This window comes from Rana temporaria, chromosome 13 (assembly GCF_905171775.1).
Source record: "Rana temporaria chromosome 13, aRanTem1.1, whole genome shotgun sequence".
Taxonomy (NCBI): Eukaryota; Metazoa; Chordata; class Amphibia; order Anura; family Ranidae; genus Rana; species Rana temporaria.
In genome coordinates, this window is record NC_053501.1 from 8052244 (window position 1) to 8074584 (window position 22341).

At 44.7% G+C, this 22341-nt stretch overlaps 1 protein-coding gene across 3 annotated transcripts in view; it reads left to right on the top strand.

The window, feature by feature from the left end:
* The window catches only part of ZC3H14 (zinc finger CCCH-type containing 14), a 41776-nt gene that overhangs the window by 16177 nt on the left and 3258 nt on the right, over nt 1-22341 (top strand). For 2 of the 3 annotated variants that reach the window (XM_040333791.1, XM_040333792.1), the window contains exons 7-18: nt 4530-4705; nt 5526-5626; nt 6440-6574; nt 8036-8077; nt 10569-10643; nt 13401-13475; nt 13808-14012; nt 15047-15270; nt 18108-18213; nt 20406-20545; nt 21501-21586; nt 21709-21815. In XM_040333791.1, coding sequence (XP_040189725.1) covers nt 4530-4705; nt 5526-5626; nt 6440-6574; nt 8036-8077; nt 10569-10643; nt 13401-13475; nt 13808-14012; nt 15047-15270; nt 18108-18213; nt 20406-20545; nt 21501-21586; nt 21709-21815 — 1472 coding nt within the window. The remainder of the gene's footprint in view (nt 1-4529; nt 4706-5525; nt 5627-6439; nt 6575-8035; nt 8078-10568; nt 10644-13400; nt 13476-13807; nt 14013-15046; nt 15271-18107; nt 18214-20405; nt 20546-21500; nt 21587-21708; nt 21816-22341) is intronic. The other variant, XM_040333793.1, reaches the window with a different exon arrangement.

Here is a 22341-nt window from a genome sequence, read left to right on the forward strand (position 1 = left end):
GGGAAATCTTTCAGCCCAGTGGCTTGGAAGATAGTGACCACAGACACCAGCCTGATGGGCTGGGGAGCAATTTTGGATGGTTGCACTCGCCAAGGTACTTGGGCAAAGCCAGAGAGGCGGTTGCCCATCAACATCTTGGAGCTCAGAGCTGCTCGACTAGCCCTCAGGGCTTGGACGTCCAAATTGCAGGGGTTCCCGGTGAGAATTCAATCAGACAATGCCACGGCCGTGGCATACATAAATCACCAAGGGGGAACCAGGAGTCAAGCCGCTCAGAGAGAGGTGAGCTTGATTCTCCTATGGGCAGAGGCTCATGTGCCCTGCATATCGGCAATATTCATTCCAGGAGTGGACAACTTTCAGGCGGACTTCTTAAGCCGCCAGACTCTGTTGCCGGGGGAATGGTCTCTACATCCACAAATCTTTCAAACACTCTGCCAAAGATGGGGAGTGCCGGACGTGGATGTCATGGCATCGAGACTCAACAAGAAGCTAGACAGGTTCATATCCCGCTCAAGGGATCTGATGGCCTGCGGAACCGATGCGCTGGTTTGCCCTTGGCATCAGTTCAAACTTCTTTATGCTTTTCCCCCGCTCCAGTTACTACCCCGCCTGCTGCGCAGGATCAGGGTGGAGCACATACCAGTCATCCTGGTAGCTCCAGCATGGCCCAGAAGGGCATGGTATTCACTAATCCTAAAGATGGTAGTGGGAGACCCTTGGACTCTTCCTCTACGGCCAGACCTGCTATCGCAAGGTCCGATCCTCCACCCTGCCTTACGGCATCTAAATTTGACGGCCTGGAGGCTGAATCCCTGATTCTCAGGGGTAGAGGTCTGTCTCAGAAAGTAATCTCTACCCTAATCAGAAACCGGTCTCTAGGGTGATTTATTACAGGGTCTGGAAGGCCTATGTAGGCTGGTGTGAGTCCAAGCGATGGCTTTCTCGCAAATTTACCATCGATAGAGTATTAAGTTTTCTCCAGCTAGGAGTGGATAAAGGACTGGCATTAAGCACAATCAAAGGACAGATTTCAGCTTTGTCAGTGTGGTTTCAGCGGCCGCTGGCCACCCACTCGCTAGTTAAGACCTTCCTTCAAGGGGTCTTGCGTATTAATCCTCCAGTTAAATCCCCGCTTTGCCCGTGGGATTTAAATCTTGTTCTGTCAAGTTTACAGAAACAACCGTTTGAGCCGTTGGCTGAAATTCCTTTGGTTTTACTGACAAGGAAGTTAGTATTTTTGGTCGCCATAGTTTCCGCCAGAAGAGTATCGGAACTGGCGGCCTTATCCTGTAAGGAACCATATCTTATTTTTCATAAGGACAAGGTCGTTCTCCGCCCTCATCCTTCCTTCCTTCCGAAGGTTATATCCAGTTTTCATTTGAACCAGGATTTGGTATTACTATCCTTCTTCTCTAAACCTACTTCCAGAAAGGAAGGGTTGCTGCATACCTTGGATATTGTCAGGGCCATGAAGGCCTATCTTAAAGCTACAGAGAAGATCCGGAAAACAGATGTGTTGTTTATTTTACCGGATGGGCCCAAGAAGGGGCAGGCAGCTGCAAAGTCCACCATTTCTAGGTGGATTAAGCAATTAATCACTCAGGCCTACGGCTTGAAAGGGTTGCCTCCTCCAGTATCATTAAAGGCTCATTCTACTAGGGCCATGGGCGCCTCCTGGGCAGCACACCACCAGATCTCTATGGCTCAAGTTTGCAAGGCGGCAACCTGGTCTTCTGTCCACACGTTTACAAAATTCTACCAGTTGGACGTAAGAAGGAATACTGATACAGCCTTTTGGCAGGCAGTGCTGCAGGCTGCAGTTTGAGACCCTCGGATTCCGGGGGCTCCCCTTTTTTTAGTTAAATTTAAAATTTAAAATTATTTTTCTCAACTAAGTTGGATTTATTATGATTTGAGTATATCTCTAAATTAAATCCTTTTGTCTTGGAGATGTTCTCCCTCCCCTCATTGTAAGCATTGCTTTGGGACATCCCATATAGTAATGAATGCCGCTCTGTGTCCCGTGATGTACGATAAAGAAAAAGAGATTTTTAATACAGCTTACCTGTAAAATCTTTTTCTTGGAGTACATCACGGGACACAGAGCTCCCACCCCTCTTATGGGGACCATTTTGGGAGGCATACTGCTTGCTACAAAACTGAGGTACTCCTCCTATGGGAGGGGGTTATATAGGGAGGGGCATTTCCTGTTTGAGATTGCCAGTGTCCATCACCTGAAGGTACTCCATATAACCCATATATAGTATAGTAATGAATATGCTGCTCTGTGTCCCGTGATGTACTCCAAGAAAAAGATTTTACAGGTAAGCTGTATTAAAAATCTATTTTTTTGTGCGCATTTTGTCATGCATTTTTAAGAGGTTTTGTGCTCAAAAGAAAAAAATAATATATGAATAAATGTAAAATGCACGAGGGAGCTGTGGTGGCTCAACGCGATTGGCACTGCGCTGACAAGCCATTCACCTCTGCAGCTAGGGGTTCGGATCCCGGTCTCGGCTACATGTGAATTGAGTTTGGTGGTCTCAGCCCGGCTCCCGGTGGGTGTGCTATGCGAGGTAAGCCTGCGCTTAGTTTGCCCACCCCCCTCCCACAAAAAAACACTTACAAGCACTCGAAATTGGGTTAACATGCACGCACTTTGACCATGCGGTCTGTAAAAAGAGAGGCGAAGGACTAACGAGGCTGGTTGAGCGGGCAAATCCTCTCACTCCCTTATAGGGAGTCCCTCTGCCCCGTTGGGCTTCAAAGCGGAGCAGGTAGGGACCCCCTCACACACCCGCCATTGCCACCCGGGGCATGGAGAAAGGTGGCAGATTGCCTCTGGGGAGGCCTGCCTACTCCCAACTTCTGCAGTCTGGATCCTCTCTTGAGTACACGCACAAAATACACTTTAGAAAAAAATAAAAAAATAAATGTAAAATGCACCACTACAAATCATCATAAATGATTTATAAAATTATGTAATAATGCATAAATAACCCCTAAACGTAAAAATTATATTTAATAACTTATTAATAATATAAACACCCAAACAAAAACAAATTATTAATGATTATTTGATATATTTTGTTAGGATAGTTAGTTAATATATCTTTAGATTATTATTTAATATATTTTGTGTTTTTTTAGTTTTTTTTTTTTTTGCTTGGTTATTTATTACGTGTTTTTTATTTGTGTATTTATTTTACATTTATTGTTAGTAGTAGTATTAACACCCTAACAAAAATGTATAAAAAAAAACTTAACTCTAACCCCTTACCCTAACAAAAAATGTAAGTAAATGAAAAATAATAATAAAAAAGCTGAAAGACCTAGCAGCAAATGATGCAACAGATGATAGTTTTCTCTATTTTCTAATAATAATAAATAATAAAAAAGCCAAAGCTCAAAAATGCTGTATTAAAAAAAAAAAAAACGCAAATCGTACATAAAAATGCACAAAAATCCCACATAAATTTACAAAATAACACCGGAAATACTCTGACTCTATCCTCCTGGTGTGAATGCAGCCTCGTGACCAGGGCATTTTTTTTTTTTTTTTTTTTTTACTATTCAGCACTGTGCTACTTTAACTGACAATTGCATTAACACTACCCAAATTAAAGCGGATGTGCCATGGGAAAAAAATATTAAAAGCCAGCAGCTACAAATACTGCAGCTGCTAACTTTTAATATTAGGACACTTACCTGTCCTGGAGTCCAGCGCCGATCGCAGCAGAGGACGAGCGATCGCTCGTCTCTCTGCTGCTCCCCCCGCCATCCACGCTGAGGGAACCAGGAAGTGAAGCGCTGCGGCTTCACTGCCCGGTTCCCTACGGCGCAAGTCGCGCCGCTCCCGCCGATTGACTCCCGCTGTGTGCTGGGAGCCGAGTGTTCCCAGCACACAACGGGGGGGGCGACGGGATGTGACGGAATGCCCGTCTTTTGCCCGTGAATGCCGGGCCGGAAGTGGGTGCAAATACTTGTCTTTAGACAGGTATCTGCACCCCCCTGAAAGGTGTCAAATGTGACACCGGAGGAGGGAGGGTTCCGATCAGCGGGACTCCACTTTAGGGTGGAGAACCGCTTTAAATTTTTATAATCCCCCCCCCCCTTTTTTTTTTTTTTTTTTTTTTTTTTTTTCGCACAAGTAGAGCTTTCTTTTGATGGTATTTGATCACCTCTGCATTTTTTTTTCTCATTAAGTAAGTCAGAGGATTAAAAAAAAAAAAAACAATGTTCCACTTTCTGTTTATAAAACATAGCCAATGGGGGGAAAAAATAATTACAATTACGACTGCCATTTTCTTCTCTAGGGTTTGATGTTTGGGGGAGTTCTGAGTTATTTTTATAGCAAGAAAATTATGATTTTTACATGTAGAAGAGTAATATTGGAAGTGGTAAAAAATAAATAAATAACCTGATGAAAATGTGGGAGGGTCCTTAGCTTGGCTATAATGTTGTTCTAAGTGGAAGCTGCTGATGGGCAGAAATTTCAGTTAATTGTTTTTTTTTCTGTCTTGCAGTTAGATGTGTCCCGGAAGAGGAAGATCCCTGTTGCCAGTTCGGTGGTGAAGGTGAAGAGATTTTTGGAGCAGTTTGAGGAGGAGGAAGAGGAGGAGGAGGAGGAAGAGGAAGATTACATCACTCGAGCGACTGCTTTACCCAGCAGTGTGTCTATTCCTTCCAGACCGGAGAGGAGGTATTCAATGTCTTTATTTGGTACCTAAAGATTCTACGGTCAGTGGAGTCCTATACAGCCTATAGGGAGGTACCTGCATGGTGGGGAGGTGTCCTAGAGAGCAATGTAGACATCTGGAGATACAAGGGTGTGTTTAATGAATTTCACTAAAGCAGCAATATCTACTTCCTCCTTCTCTCACCACCTAGTGTCGTCTACTTTCTTTTTTTCTTTTTTTGTGTACCTTCTGCTCATTGGTCCTGGCCTCTGAGTCCTTTATTTGTCCACCTTCTCATACACACCCCCCCTATTAACTTATTTGGCCAGCCACCATTCCCACCTTCCCAAGCAAGTTATTTCCACTACTAAATGATGGACAATATAGTAGCATTTAGGAATTTGCCGATTCAACAAATTTGCGCAAGTAACGTTACTCGCCCAAATGCTCCCGATACGGAAACTGATACTTTGCAGTGCTTCCAGAAAGTATTCGCAGCGATTCACTTTTTCCACATTGTTATGTTACAGCCTTATTCCAAAATGGATTCAAATTCTTTATCTTCCTCCAAAATTCTACAAATGATGCCCCATAATGACAACGTGAAAGAAGTTTGACATTTTTGCAAATTTATTAAAAGTAAAAAGGGGGGGGGGATGCCAAATGCTGTGTAAAAGGCAGGGTTGAAAGTTCGGTTTAACAGTGGACATTGGCACACCGGAGAAAGTTCTCACCAGAGGGGTGCCTTGAATGTGACAGTTTTAATCCTAGCGTTAACTCCGCTTCAAGTGACCAGAAGATGATCCTTTGATGTATAACTGTACGAATGTTCTCTATTCTCAGGCCTACTCTCCCGCCATCGAAACAAGCCAACAAGAACCTCATCCTGAAGGCCATATCTGAAGCTCAGGCATCTATTACCAAAACCACCAATTACTCTACAGGTATCGGGGTGATCTATGTGAAGTGTGATTGTCCAGACCAGGCCATACAGTACAGTACATAATAGATCCGTTTTTTCCAGCCCTTGGGACACTATTCCCTTCACTGATATGGGGCGCCCTTCCTCCCACGGGGGGGGGAGGCGCCCTTCCTCCCGAGGGGCTCCAGCCACGGGGGGAGGCGCCCTTCCTCCCGCGGGGGGCATCAATGCAGTGCATGATATCTCAGCTTGCAGAGCTTGTATTCATTGAATGAGTTTACCAAACATGTAAATATTGCAGAATATACAGCCTCATGCTATATAACTAAGCTCCATTTAATGCTGAATAAACTAAATTAATGTATCTTAAATAGAAAACTATTTTTAGATTTTTACTCCCAAAAGCATTTTATAAAATAAATTGGATAAAAAAAAAAAATGTTTTAAATAAAAATCAGATTAAAAAAAAATAAACCGGATTCCCCTTTTACTTATTTTTTAATCATTGATTTATATTGGCCCTTTGCAGGCCCCAGCAGTCATTGGAAGTATTCATTTGTAAAGTTGCTATAATATCAATCTCATGTGGGGGCCCCATCAGAATCTTTTACTTGCCCCTCCCTTCATTTCATTGCTGCTCTGTTTGATTGCTGTGAGTGGAGCCCCTGGTACTCTGGTTATCAATGATCATGTGACTCAATCCACTTCCTCGCATGGTGGTGGAAGTAATTTTGGCTTGGACACCCAGTGCTGTCATTTAAAAAAATATATATATAAAGTGGGGTTTGGTAGTTTTATTACATTTATATTTTTTGTCTATTCTTGTCCTGCCAAGCTCCCCCAAAGCAGATGGTTCCCGTGGCTCCACGATCTCGTCCGCTCCCCGAAGAGGACCTGATCCTGATGAAGAGTCGAGCCTCCGTGTTCCGCTTTCAGGAGGAGCCGGAGGAAGTGCCGGACATCAGGCAAGGTACAAGCAGTGTTAATTTTTACTTTACATTTCGTTTTTTTTTTTTTATCATAGTCTTTTGCCAAAAATGCATTTTTATTTATTTTTTGTCACATTTTAGTCATCTGAATTGTTTTAGTTAATGAAGATATTTTTATTGGCGTAATTTACCACTGGGTACAGGAAACTGAACATTTAGTACATTAGGAAAGTATTCACAACACTTCACTTTTTGCTATTTTACAGCCTTTAGATCATATAATTTGAGAGGAGGCTGGGGTTTGGACTTTAACCACTAGCCGACCAGCCGCCGCAGTTTTACGGCGGCAGGTCGGCTCGGCTGCTCGAAACGACACAATATTACGTTATTTCAGCCATTAGGGGGGTACATGTAAGTCTCTTTTATGAGCCCAGCCGTGGGTCGGGCAACGCGGCGCCGCCGGCACACTCTCGACCCGGTCCTCTTCTCCGTGACCGTCCCCACGGGAACAGCAGACCCGATCGCCGCTGGTGTCCCACGATCGGGTCACAGAGAGGAAGAACGGGCAAGTGTAAACAAACCTTTCCCTGTGCTATTTAGTGAGAGTGTCACTGATCGTCTGTTCCCTGTCATAGGGAACGACGATTAGTGATGTCACACGCATAGCCACGACCCCCACAGTAAGAAACACACATTAGGGCACACTTAACCCCTACAGCGCCTCCTCGTTAACCCCTTCACTGCCAGTGTAATTTTTACAGTAACCAATGCATTTTTATAGCACTGTTCGCTGTAAAAATGGTCCCAAAATAATGTCTAAAGTGTCCGCCATAATGTGGCAGTCACGATAAAAATCGCTGATCGCCACCATTACTAGAAAAAAAAAAATTATTAATAAAAATGCAATAAAACTATCCCCTATTTTGTAGACGCTATATACAAACCAATCAAACGCTTATTGCGTTGTTTTTTATTTATTTATTTTACCAGAAATATATAGAATACGTATCGGCCTAAACTGAGGGAAATTTTTTTTTTTTTATATCTTCTTTTTTTATTTTAATTTTTTTGGGGGGGAATATTTATTATAGCAAAATTAAAAAAAATATTGCATTTTCTTTTTCACAATTGTCGCTCTATTTTTGTTTATAGCGCAAAAAATAAAAACCGCAGAGGTGATCAAATACCACCAAAAGAAAGCTCTATTTGGGAGCCACGTCGCACGACCGCAATTGTCAGTTAAAGCGACGCAGTGCCGAATTGCAAAAAGTGGCCAGGTCTTTAAGCTGCATAATGGTCCGGGGCTTAAGTGGTTAATGACTACAGTGGGTGTAGGTATAATAAGCCAGGAGATTAGTCATTTACTCACCACTTCAGAGTTTGGGTTAAGATGTCCGTTTAGCCCCGCAGGTTGGGGTTATATTCGTCTCCAGTGGTATTGCTGTTGGTGGGTACATTGGCTTCCAGCATGACCCAAAATGGCTTCTATTTCTTTTATACAGGAAAATCGGCAGGAAGTATCGGGGTTCACTGCAACGCACAAGGTATCGCTTCACCCCCCCCTTTTTTTTCTTACTGTGTGATTATCAGAATGCTTTGTGTTGCATATCCTCACTTGGGTCTCCACCTTTCTCACCTCCCATTGGTGTGCAGCTATTTAACAAACTCCCCTCCCTCTTTCCCCTCCCTCTTTCCCCTCCCTCTTTCCCCTCCCTCTTTCCCCTCCCTCTTTCCCCTCCCTCTTTCCCCTCCCTCTTTCCCCTCCCTCTAATCCCAGTGTTCTTGTCTCTCCAGTCATCCATATCTCTTTCTATGGTGATCATCCCACATCACCTTTCTTGTTTTTAATTTGCTGACCGATACAGAGCTGTGGGTTCAAGGCATTATTATACCTAATATTGATTGCAAAAAGCACTATCCCTGAGGAAGGAGTCGAGATTACTCCGAAACGTGTTGTATTTGTCAATGCAATCTTCTATGTAGCATTTTCATATGTGTTTGTGTTTATTTTATTTGTTTTGATTTTTTGCCATGCACAATATGGTGTGGTAATTGGTATCTTATGCCTTGTAACCTGTCGGGTCTATCTAATCGTCTGTCCGTCAGATCCCACCATCTGCTGCGCCTAATACGCAGACTCACAGGCTTTTTATGTTTAAACATTTTATTGGTATTTCTGAAGAGATCATATAATAAAGCAATACATACGTGAGAGTACATCAAGATAAACATTAGATGAAATGGGGTGGATCAACAATATCCACAGAATAATATAAGTCATTTAAATACATATTTCAGTATCATATAAAATGAGATCAGTTAGATCGAAGGATATTACAATTTTACTGTAATGGAAATTATTAAATCAAAAAATAGATAATAACAATAAAAAGGGAGAAAAAGAAAAGGAAAAAAAAAGGGGGGGGGGGAGGGGGTCGTAATGTAATAAAGAGAAAAAAAAATTGCAAATGAAATCAGAACGAATTCAATTCACGTCTAGAGTGAATTGTTAGGTTATGGTATTCAGTAGATCCAGTAAAGCTTGTCCAGCAATTCCATTTATCACGAAACTTAGTAGGGGAGTCCAATGATTTGAAAAATTAGATCCTCTATTTCCGCATGACTTACGCCCTTTATCCCGAAAGAGGACATTGCAGTCGCGGTGGGAACAATCATCAATTCCAGACTCGACTACGCAAATTCCCTCTATCTAGGACTCCCCAAATACCAAATCACTCGTCTGCAAGTCGTTCAAAATATGGCCGCTCGACTAGTGACTGGAAAAAAAACCATGGGAGTCAATCTCACCTTCACTGAGATCCCTTCATTGGTTGCCAGTAAAAGACAGAATCACTTTCAAAGCACTCTGTCTTACGCATAAGTGTATTCAAGGCAACGCCCCCCAATATCAATGCGAGAAACTAAAAGCCCATAACCCCAATCGCGTTCTGCGATCCACCAATCAAAATCTACTCCAGATACCCAAAGCCAGATACAAGTCCAAAGGAGAACGAAGATTTGCAGTCCAAGGAGCACCTTATCACTTTGCACTTTATGGACTCTACTTAATTGATCTATTGATTTATTGATTTATTGCTATATTTAATGTTTTATTTGCGCTGCACTAAGTTTCTACATAGTCCAAGGACCCAGACTATAGAACGCTCTACCAACCAGCATCCGATTGGAGGTGAACTACTTGACCTTCAGAAGAAAGATCAAGACCCATCTCTTCTGAGGGCAAAAAAGTTTACTCAGGGAATGGATACTAAGCGCCCAGAGGCGATTCAGTTCGCATGTGTTGCGATATATAAGTTTCTCACTCACTCACTAAGCGCCATCTAGTGGGCAGTTTAAAAAAAAAAGTTAGTACTCGCACTACATACTTGGCCACCTGCAATAATAATCTACGTAGGTGTCCCGGCCTGCTGATGGGAGCAAATCGGGGCCCCTGGAGAGGCGCTCACAGGGCCAGAGGAGATGTTAGAGGCAGTCCACCCCCAAGCTGATAGGGCTGAAATTATATCTATACCCATGGGGTCCCAGAACCCCACCTCCAACAGCCCTGGTTTGCCATCGTGGGTAGACTGAGACACGTGTAGATTTTTTTTTTTTTTTTTTTTTCTGTGAGTTTGAACTTTTTTTTTTTTTTTTTTTTTTTTTTTGTAAACTGCGCACTAGATGACACTTTTTTTTTTCTACACCCACAGGAACAGTGGGGGAAATGGCATGCAATTCAGACAGGAATCGCACCACTTTTCTGTTCAGATCACATGTTATTCTTTGCAGTGTGATGTGCTTAAATTTTTATTCATTTTATTGACGCAAAGTATCAGTACTCGTATGATCTGATAAAAAAATAAAACTGGTATGGGTGCAACCCAACTAATCTGAATTTGTGTGCATCAATGGATTCCAAGAAAAGGATTTTGCGGTTGGTGCAAAAATCCTATTTTCTTGAATGACTGCTTTTGCTTTCAGGTTGACAAAATCCTTTTATGGTCCTGTAATTTTTAGTATTTGATGTCTTTTCAGTGGAACAGCGTAGAATGGACATCCTATCCAGATTGCAGCCAGAACCAGTGGAGATGTCCAACACCTGGGGACAAGGTTTGTGTAACGTCTCTTCTCTCTATCATTGCTGTAACAAGACCCTTTCTCGCTTGCTTCCGCTCTCCCGACACTCCTCTGCTACTAGTGAGTCAGCTTGCAGATTGCAACGTCTGATGGTTCGGTCATCCAAGGCTCCGGGATCCAAACTACAGCTATGTGCCGTTCGGAATCCATTAGAACATACACCAGGCAGGCTGTATGTAAGTTCAAACAGGAAGACCTTTATTGGAAGTACACAACACACTTTTAAACAGAATTTGGAACATCCCGCCCCCAACAATCGCTTTCCTATTGGTTAATTGTAAAGTACATGTAGTCCTCCTTCAGGTCCTCCTTAGCCATGCAAATGAGGACTTGAAAATGAGTCAGCAGGGATTGGTCCGATAGCTTGAATAGAAGGACTGTTATGTGTAATGAGACAGAAGCCCCAGGGGGCAATCAATGTACACAATAGCCAGGCACAGAACAATGGAGCCATCTGGCCTTAAGACAGAGCAGAAGACCCCCCCCCCCCCACTGTGTAACAGATTTCAAGGAGGAACACTTCTGCATTCCAAGGTCCATGACAATTGCCATCTTGCCTTGCATTGTGTATCCTTGCCTGGGTCTCCACCATCCTCACCTCCTCCGGTCTATAGTTTGGTATATCACACAGTATTTATAAGGCATGTGACTGGCCTCTCCTCCAATCAGATTTTTTATTTCATCAGCCTATGAAGGATACTGCAGGCTTAAAGGGGTTGTAAAGGTACAGTCCCCCCCCCCCCCTAAATAGCTTCCTTTACCTCAGTGCAGTCCTCCTTCACTTACCTCATCCTTCCATTTTGCTTTTAAATGTCCTTATTTCTTCTGAGAAATCCTCACTTCCTGTTCTTCTGTCTGTAACTCCACACAGTAATGCAAGGCTTTCTCCCTGGTGTGGAGTGTCATGCTCGCCCCCTCCCTTGGACTACAGGAGAGTCAGGACGCCCACTAACACCTTTCTCTATCTGCAACGTAGAGAGCGTCCTGACTCTCCTGTAGTCCAAGGGAGGGGGTGAGCACGACACTCCATACCAGGGAGAAAGCCTCGCATTACTGTGTGGAGTTACAGACAGAAGAACAGGAAGTGAGGATTTCTCAGAAGAAATAAGGACATTTAACAGCAAAATGGAAGGATGAGGTAAGTGAAGGAGGACTGCACTAAGGGAAAGGAAGTATTTAGGGGGGAAAAAATTGCCTTTACAACCCCTTTAACACTGAGGCCTTCTTTGTATGAAAAGATTGTAAAATGCAGGCATAGTGTGCCGTAGAACAAGCTGTGTCCAATGGAGAACTGATGGGGGATATCCGCTCACCTTTTTATAAATGGGGGAACCTCAGTCAGTCACTGAACCGGAACAAGTTTTGTAGGTTGGAGTTCCGTTTTTAGCCAGGGAAGTGGGCACTGGCACCAAAGTTCATTCTCTCATTAAAGTTTTCTTTTTTTTTTTTTTTTTTTTTTTCATAAAGTGGACACTAAAGATCCCCCAATCATTAACGTGCCATTTTATGTATGTATGTATGTATGTATGTTATTTATTTTTTATTAAATGTGTTTATTGTATTTTATATAACACAGACACTTTACATATATATTGTATATTCAGATCAGTCCCTGGCCTCAAGGAGTGTACAATCTAAGGTCCTTAATTCACATTCATACATGTTTAGATGGGAACCATTGACGATCAAGGTAGTGCTAGTCTCCGTTAAAGGGCGCGGGTGGAGCGTGTCTCCCTATGACGGGGGGGGGGGGGCACTGGTGGAGCGCGTCTCCCTGTGACGGGGAGGGGGGCACGGGTGGAGCGTGTCTCCCTATGACGAGGGGCGGCAGGGGTGGAGCGCATCTCCCTATGACGAGGGGGGGACGCGGGTGGAGCACGTCTCCCTACGACTGGTGGAGCGTGTCTCCCTACGACGGGGGCGCGGGAGGAGCGTGTCTCCCTATGGCGGGGGCGGGTGGAGCGTGTCTCCCTATGGCGGGTGGAGCGCGTCTCCCTATGGCGGGTAGAGCGCGTCTCCCTATGGCGGGTAGAGCGCGTCTCCCTATGGCGGGTGGAGCGCGTCTCCCTATGGCGGGTAGAGCGCGTCTCCATATGGTGGGAGGGGGCACGGGTGGAGCGCGTCTCCCTATGACGAGGGGGGGGGGCACGGGTGGAGCGCGTCTCCTTATGACGGGGGGCCGCGGGTGGAGCGCGTCTCCCTATGACGGGGGGGGGGCGTGGGAGGAGCATGTCTCCCTATGACGGGGGGGCGGGAGGAGCGCGTCTCCCTATGGCAGGTAGAGCGCGTCTCCCTATGACGGGGAGGGGGCACGGGTGGAGCGAGTCTCCCTATGACGGGGAGGGGGGCATGGGTGGAGCGCGTCTACCTATGACGGGGGGGGGGGCATGGGTGGAGCGCGTCTACCTATGACGGGGGGGGGGGGGGGGGGCGCGGGTGGAGCGCGTCTACCTATGACGGGGGGGGGGCGCAGGTGGAGCTCGTCTCCCTATGGGGGGCATTATTATCGGGCTGGGCAGGGCTAGGAAGAGGGTGTAGCAGTAAAGCTGACTATGGGACTACAAGCACCCCATCTGTCAGCACAGTGTCCTCTAGTTTTATGCTGATCTTCCTTGCTTGGCATGACCAGAATGCTTCAGAGGGAGGCAGGATCACCAAGTAAATAAACATGTTGGGGCACAAGAACGAATGTTACTTTTATTAAATAATATTAATGTTTTGTCCTTCCAGTCAATGAGCGTAGACTGGACATCCTCTCCAGATTGCACCCAGAGCCAGTGGAGGAGACCACAACCTGGGCACAAGGTTTGTACCGGTGGTGGTGTTTTTATTTATTTTTTCATTTGAAAGGATGAAAGTGGGACGTAGAAAACGACCAATAGATCAAATATTGAAATACATATACAGTGTGAACTTTTTACCAAGGGTTTTTTTTCTTGTGGTTCACATACACCGGCCAGTTACATAATTTTTCAGCTTTAATAATTGGGAAGGTGGGAATCGGGAGAAGCAAAATATCCATAAATTAAATGTCGGATTTACTCCTCATTACACTGCTTGCAGTGGAGAGGAGTCTGACGGGTCAGTATCGGGGGTGGTCTCATCTCTTTTCCATCTCTTTGTCATTTTTGTATCAGATGCTGAAGGAACAGAAAGTTTTCGGGCCATGGACAGCCGGTCCTTCATCCTGAAAAGTCCAAAAGTATCCAAGACATCCCCCATGCCAACTGCTCCCATGCAAACTCCTCCTCCTATGCAGACTCCTCCTATGCAGACTCCTCCTATGCAGACTCCTCCCACAGTTGACAGTCCACAGCCGTTTGGAAGAATTACACAGCCCAGGTGGGGGAGCAATCGGGAGAGGTAGATGACGGAGTAGAGTCCTATAGGGGAGGGGGGAAGGGGCAGAGTCCTATAGGGGGGGGAGGGGCAGAGTCCTATAGGGGGGGGAGGGGCAGAGTCCTATAGGGGGGGGAGGGGCAGAGTCCTATAGGGGGGGGAGGGGCAGAGTCCTATAGGGGGGGAGGGGCAGAGTCCTATAGGGGGGGGAGGGGCAGAGGGGCAGAGTCCTATAGGGGGGGGGGAAAGGGGCAGAGTCCTATAGGGGGGGGGTGGAAGGGGCAGAGTCCTATAGGGGGGGGGTGGAAGGGGCAGAGTCCTATAGGGGGGGGAGAAGGGGCAGAGTCCTATAGGGGGGGAGAAGGGGCAGAGTCCTATAGGGGGGGAGAAGGGGCAGAGTCCTATAGGGGGGGAGAAGGGGCAGAGTCCTATAGGGGGGGAGAAGGGGCAGAGTCCTATAGGGGGGGGAAGGGGCAGAGTCCTATAGGGGGGGGGAAGGGGCAGAGTCCTATAGGGGGGGGGGGGAGAAGGGGCAGAGTCCTATAGGGGGGGGGGGAAGGGGCAGAGTCCTATAGGGGGGGGAAGGGGCAGAGTCCTATAGGGGGGGGGGGGGAAGGGGCAGAGTCCTATAGGGGGGGAGAAGGGGCAGAGTCCTATAGGGGGGGAGAAGGGGCAGAGTCCTATAGGGGGGGGGGGGAAGGGGCAGAGTCCTATAGGGGGGGGGGGGGAAGGGGCAGAGTCCTATAGGGGGGGGGGGGGAAGGGGCAGAGTCCTATAGGGGGGGGGGGGAAGGGGCAGAGTCCTATAGGGGGGGGGGGAAGGGGCAGAGTCCTCCAGAAGAGGAGAGTATTTTAGGAGAGGAGAGGTATAGGGGAAAGAGCAGAGTCCTTCAGGAGACTTCTGTACAACCAGCCGGCCCATATATGTATCGAAATTCAGCCAATCCCTGCTGAACCTGACGAAATTTTGATCCATGTATGGTCAGACTTTGGTTTTATTATCTAAGCAATAAAAAAATCCTGTTTTCTTCATTTTAGAGAGAATCCAATTTTTGAAAAGCCAGCAAGTCCCAAGTTTATTGTGACTCTGGATGGGGTCCCGAGCCCCCGTGCTTACCACTCTGAAGAAGAGATGGAGATGGAGGTGGAGCCGATGGACTACACAGAGGAAGGTCTGTACGCTGAACCTCAAAACCTGCTTGGCAGGGCTGAGCAAAGTCCTCTCATGCATCCGAATTCCCAGGATGTGCGCACTTCTAATGGTATGCCATATCGCATGTCCAGTGGTGTGGATATATAGTGCGGCTGCTGTAGAAGTTGTGCATGCAAATCTGTGTTTTATAGCTGCATAGAGAATTTAACCGAGCTAACCAATCAGATTCTTTTTTTTCTATTTTCATCTGCATGTAAAAGTGATCAGGAGCTTAGAGCTTATCATTCTCCATACATATTTTATATATACCGTATATACTCGAGTATAAGCCAACCCGGATATAAGCTGAGGCACCTAATTCTACCACAAAAAACTGGGAAAACTTATGGACTCGAGTATAATGCCGCGTACACATGACCATTTTTTAATGGTCTAGAAAAAGCAACGTTTTTTTTCAACCCGATTATTGTTAAGCCGGCCTTACCTACACAAGATCTTAAAAAAAAAATGCTCTAGCAAAGCGCGGTGACGTACAACGGCGCTATACACAGGGAAACTTCCATTCAGATGGCGCCACCCTTGGGGCTGCTTTTGCTGATTCGCGCTTTTCAGTCTTCAGGCTTTTCAGTCTGTTACAGCGTGATGAATGTGCCATTTCCATTATGAACGCTAGTTTTACCAGAACGAGCGCTCCCGTCTCATAACCTGCTTCTGAGCTTGCGTGTTATTTTCACGTCGTTAAAGCCCCCACACGACCATTTTTTACGACGCTAAAAACGACAACGGTAAACGATTCGAAAATTTAAATCATGTTCTAAATTTTTAATGCCCGTTTTTAACATCGCGAAAAATGCTCTGGAGCCCCCCACACGATCGTTTTTAATGACATTTTTCACATCGTGTGTACGCGGCATTAGTCTAGGGTGTCCATTTGCATGCCTCACTTTGCCTCACTGTGTCCATGTAAATGCCTCACTGTGCCCATGACTAGACTGACTTTTAACATGGGAGTCTATGGAAGAGGTGCCCGGCTTTAAAAATCGGTGCTCCCCAGCCGTAGGTCCCCCAGACAGCAAACCTTGCACACTTGTAGAGGAAGAGTGGGGCTACATGTGTGCCAAGTTCCGGGTCCAGGGGACCTACGACCGGCTGATCTGGGAGATCAGACGCAAAAAGGTGACTCTAGTATATAAGCCGGGGGGGGGGGGGTTCGGGGGCTTATACTCGAGTATATACTGTATACAGGGCAGCCATCGCAAATTTTGGGGCCCCTTACCCAGCTTTAGGGCCCCTTACAGGTGTAATGGAAAAAAAAAGGTGTAATACCTGTACCCCCCTGATGGTGGCCCTGACGGTATATATAAAATATTCATTTTTTTTTTCCCCCCTATCTTAACCCCTTTTTTTTTATTTAATTTTTTCCTTTATTTTTATTTTTCTCCAATTCTTCCATTATTATTTTTGTGCTTTCTCTTTCTTCTCTCTTTCTTCTCTCTTTCTTCTCTCTTTCTTCTCTCTTTCTTCTCTTCTCTTCTCTTCTCTTCTCTTCTCTTCTCTTCTCTTCTCCTCTTCTTCTTTCTCCCCCAACCACGGCAATATAACAGTTACATTTGGGGCATGCCTTGCATGATAAGTTGGGTACACGCTACAAGAAAATCGGAAGACAAATTCTGTACCAAGAACGATCGATCATCTGATTGTTAGTATGGTGCATTCCACAGCTGATTCAAAATTTGCACAAAACAAAAGTGCAAGCTAGATTTGTTTTGTACGTGAAAGCCATGTCCCATTTTTGCTTGGCGTGTACTGTAATCGCAGAGAAAAATTAGTATGATCGGAAGCAAAGAACGACCATTAAGAAGGTGGCGACAAACAAAGGAACTGTACACAGGAAAGAACATTTGTCTTTGTCCGATAAATTTCTTACAATTTTATACCTTCATGGAAAAACAGACGACTGGTCATCTGATTTTTCTCATAGTGTGTACCCCACTATACTTATTACAGGTGTGATTATGTCGGCTCAACCAAACCCATTAAATGGGTGGTGTCATAGCTGATCACACGTGTGACACCACGGAAAACTGCAAATCAAACAGAGGCTAAGATGGCAGCTTTCTTGGCTTCTAAAGCAGCGGTCTCCAAACTTTCTAAACAAAGGGCAAGTTTACCGTCCTTCAGACTTTAGGGGGGGCCAGATGTTGGTGTCGGTGGGAGGAGTAGCGCCCCACCCTTGGTGTCGATGGGAGGAGTAGCGCCCCCATCCTTGGTGTCGGTGGGAGGTATAGCGCCCCCATCCTTGATGTCGGTGGGAGGTATAGCGCCCCCATCCTTGGTGTCGTTGGGAGGTATAGCGTCTTGTATAAGTGAGAGGAACCCTGCCCCAAGGGCCAGATAAAGGCAAGCAACGGGCCACATCTGACCTTCGGACCGCAGTTTGGAGACCATGGAAATGCCTGTATCCTCTGTTAAGGTGCAGTGTTGCCCCAGAGTGTGCATGCTAATTATCTGTATCATTGCTTCACTTTACAGAACAATGTAAAGATCCATATTACAGTAGATGGTTTGCTGTGTGCGCTGCATTATAAACAATTGCCATTTTTATTAATAAAATACTCGTTTGATGGAAAACAAAAATAGTTTTTTGCTTTTAGGCATTTGAATATCTATAATGACCTAATTTCTGTTTTTATGAAATCTAATATATATAATTTTTTTTTTTATTATTATTATTTGGAAAATGCACAATCAGTAGCAACACTGCAATGCAGAGGGTAAACGAGTCAGAGATGATCATTGCCACTGCTTTACAAGCAAGAGGAATAACTAATCAACTCTATACATTAAAAAAAGGCACAAAATGTTATACAATTTTGTGCCTTTGTATAATGTCGTTGCCTTTTTCTGTTGGAGATTACTACTGACCTTTTATACTTTTTACCGCAGATGCTGCTGTTCCTGGAAAGGCAAAGATCCACGAGCGCTGCAAGTATTGGCCAGCCTGCAAGAATGCAGAGCACTGCGCCTATCACCACCCAACTACTGTATGCAAGTAAGTGATCAGATGAGAGGGTAGAGACTATACATGGACCTTGGCTCTAAACTAATGTAAAACGCTGGAAAGAGTTTATATTTATAGGAACTCCAGGCAGACAGGGAAATACACAGATGAAATGCATATATCAGGGCTGTTTTTTCCTGCCAAAGGACTTTTATTTCTACCCATCCAGTTCTGGGGTCACCCATCTCTGCCACCTCACAGTTTTGTCTGTCAGGGCAGAAGACCTGGATGGGACTTACTAGGGGAAATGACAGATCACTGTTCATACTTTCTATCACTACACGATCAGTCATTTCTCCCCTGGAAAAAAACAGGATATGTGTGCTTACCCACAGATCCCGGTTCTTGTGTCACGAGCGATCGCGGGTGCCCGGCGGTTATCGTGCCTGCCGCCTGGCAGGCACGATAACCGCTGGGCACCCGCAATCGCGTTATGTTATGTTACCACTAGGGGCGTGCCCACCCGCTGCTCGCCACCGGAGCCGATTTGAGTGCCCACTCACATCGGCTCCGGTGGCAAGCAGCGGTTGCGCACGCCCCTAGTGGTAACATAACGCCGTTTCGCCCGGCCATTCAATGCTGCCGCAGTGAAACTGCCGTGGCTGGTCGGCAAGTGGATGTACAGTATATCTCTTCTGTCTGTTATACTCAGTGGATTAAAGATTTTACTCCCTAACCATATAATTGGTTATTTATATTTACCCCTGTGTATAGAGATATTTACTTTTACATATTGACTAAATTTATATACCACTTTTTTTAACCACTTGGCGTTCGCATTATAGCCGAATGACGGCCAAAGCGCGGACCCCAATTGCCAGGAGGCCGTCAAACGTCCCCCCCCCCCCCCCCTCGCACATGCTGTAATCACGAAGTCGCTTAGACTCGGGTGATCACAGATCCGTGTAAGGTGCCGGTGACTTTCCGTTAAGGTTCCCCTATAGAGATGGTTCCTGTAAGGACTGCGCAGGCGCAATCCTTGCCGACGGAATTCTCTGAACCTCGGCCGGCATTCAGGCTCATTCCTTAACATCCCAGTGGATTGGAGGTTTTTTAAAAAAAGAGCCAGGAGGCCGATTGAAGGGAGGACGTGAGGCCGACTGGCCACTTTCCTCAAATTCCACGCTGGCCGAGGTTCAGAGATTTCCGTCGGCAAGGATTGCGCCTGCGCAGTCCTTACAGGAACCATCTCGTCAGATCACCGGTCCCGACCCCTTACCACATGATTAGCTGTCAGCCAATGACAGCTGATCACGTGATGTAAACAAAGGATCGGTTTCTCCTCCCACTGACAGCGTGAGGAGAAAAAATAGCCGATCACCGGCTTATGTGCAAGGGACATCGTTCCCGGAGAGGAAGAGGCATTTCTGCCTCCTCTGTGCACTATGTACAAGTTCCACCTTTCATTGCCACCTATCGATGCCCACAAGTGGTGCCCATCACTGCCACTTCTCAGTGCCACCTACCAATGCCTTTTGCCTTTCAGTGCCTCCTTATCGTTGCCTATCAGTGCAGCCTCATCAGCGTACATCAATGAAGGAGAAAAATTACCTGTTTGCAAAATTTTATATAATAAAAAAAAATATATATATATATATATATATATATATATATATATATACATACATACATACATACATACATACATACACATTTTTTATTTTTATTTTTTATCTGTCTTTTTACATTTTATTTTTTTTAAACAAAAAATAAAACTGCAGAGGTGATCAAATACCACCAAAAGAAAGCTCTATTTGTGGGTAAAACGTTATAAAAATGTAATTTGGGTACATCGTTTTATGATCGCGCAATTGTCATTCAAAGTGCATCAGCGCTGAAAATTGGTCTGGGCAGGAATCGAAACAATAATCGGCCAACTATTCGATTCTGAAAATAAACATTGATTGCAGCCCTAGATTGGTTACTATGCAGAGTAAATCTACCCCACTGTCATGGCTCTCTTCCGTCCTTGTTGAGTATGGCTGACTGTAGTCGCCATTGTGCGCACACATTGTTGCAGCTGAAAAATACAGAAGGCAGGACTTTTGAGGCACTACAAATACACTTTTACATGAAATATTAGTCCTCCTGTAAGGGATCAGTCTTTGTTATCAGTCTTTTGTTGTCATTTTAAGTCTGGCTCCTGATCTGACACATTGGCGCTGCATTTGCTCTCATTTCAGGGCTTTCCCCAAGTGCCGCTTTGCTGATAAATGCTTTTTCATTCACCCCAACTGCAAATTCGATGCCAAGTGTACCAAAGCAGACTGTCCTTACACCCACGCCAGCAGACGGTTACAGCCACCTCCTGCGACAAAACAAGGTACCGTACAAGCTTACAGGAAGCAATGAAATGGAACCGCATTACTGTTTGTTTTACTCATATTTGTATTTTCAGTGGTGTAGGATTTATGTTGCATAGTAGGTGAGGTTAAAAAAAAGACTCAAGTCCGACCTATGTGTGTGATTTATATGTCGGTATTGCATTGTATATCTCTGTATGTTGTGGTCGTTCAGGTGCTTATCTAATAGTTTTTTTTTTTTTTAACCATTGATGCTTCTCGCTGAGACCACCGCCTGTGGAAGGGAATTCCACATCCTTGCCGCTCTTACAGTAAAGAACCCTCTACATCAGGGATATGCCATTAGCGGACCTCCAGCTGTTGCAAAACTACAAATCCCATCATGCTTTGCCTCTGGTGGTCATGCTTGCGATTGTCAGAGTCTCGCTATGCCTCATGGGACTTGTAGTTTTATAACAGCTGGAGGTCCGCTAATTGCATATCCCTGCTCTACATAGTTTAAGGTTACACCTCTTTTCTTCAAATTTTTGTTGAGTGGCCATGTGTCTTGTTAAACTCCCTTCCACAAAAAAAGTTAAATCTCTATTGTGGGGTCACCAGTACAATATTTGTAAAGCGTCTCTTCAGAGAAAATAAGTTCAGCACTCGCAACCTTTCCTCATAACTACAGTAAAACTTTTGGTTTGTGAGCATAATTTGTTCCAGAAACATGCTTGTAATCCAAAGCACTTGTATATCAAAGCATTTTTTTTTACAGGGTATAAAAGAGAAGAGAGGCGCCTCTAAGTGTAGCAATAAGTTGCTAAATAATATAATAATAATAATAATACTTTTATTTATTTTTTTTATCTATCTATACTTATAAATTTTTATGTAGAAATAGAAAACATTTATTTTAAACTAAACAGGTTGTTTTTCAAGGTGAAGTTTGCATATTCTCTAATAACCGCTTGTTTTTCTTCATTCCCCCCCCAGAACCGACTGCCAAGAGCCACGTAAAGGTTCAGTGCCGTTTCTTTCCTTCATGCAAAAACACAGAGTGCCCATTTTTTCACCCCAAGGTAAGAGTAGAAGTCCTAATTCTGTCTCGGGGTCATGTGCTTGGCTGTACCAGTAACACAGCATGGCAGGAAAACCTCTTAGCTGCACCATTGTCATCCATTTGTCTCTCTCCATATTACAGCACTGCAGATTCAGCAGTCATTGTACGCGGGTAGACTGTGAATTTTACCACCCCAAAACCGTTGTTCCTCCCCGACATGCCTTAACCTGGAGACGTGCACAAGCCAGGTAAGGCCCTTATCTCCCAAAAAAATAAGTGTTTGAATATGTGGAATTTTATATTAACCACTTAAGCCCCGGACCATTTTGTTGCTAAATGACCAGGCAACTTTTTGCGATTCGGCACTGCGTCGCTTTAACTGACAATTGCGCGGTCGTGTGACGTGGCTCCCAAACAAAATTGATGTGTTTTTTTTTGTTTTTTTTTTCACAAATAGAGCTTTCCTTTGGTGGTATTTGATCACCTCTGCATTTTTTTGTTTTTTTTGCGCTATAAACAGAAATATAGCGACAGTTTTGAAAAAAATTCTATGTTTGTTTTTTTTTTTCTTTTTGCTATAATAAATATCCCCAAAAAATATATAAAAACTTTTTTTTCCTTAGTTTAGGCCGATACAAATTCTTCTACATATTTTTGGTAAAAAAAATTGCAAGAAGCGTTTATTAAATGGTTTGCGGAAAAGTTATAGCGTCTCCAAAAAAGGGGATGGATGTATGGCATTTTTATTAATATATATATATATATATATATATA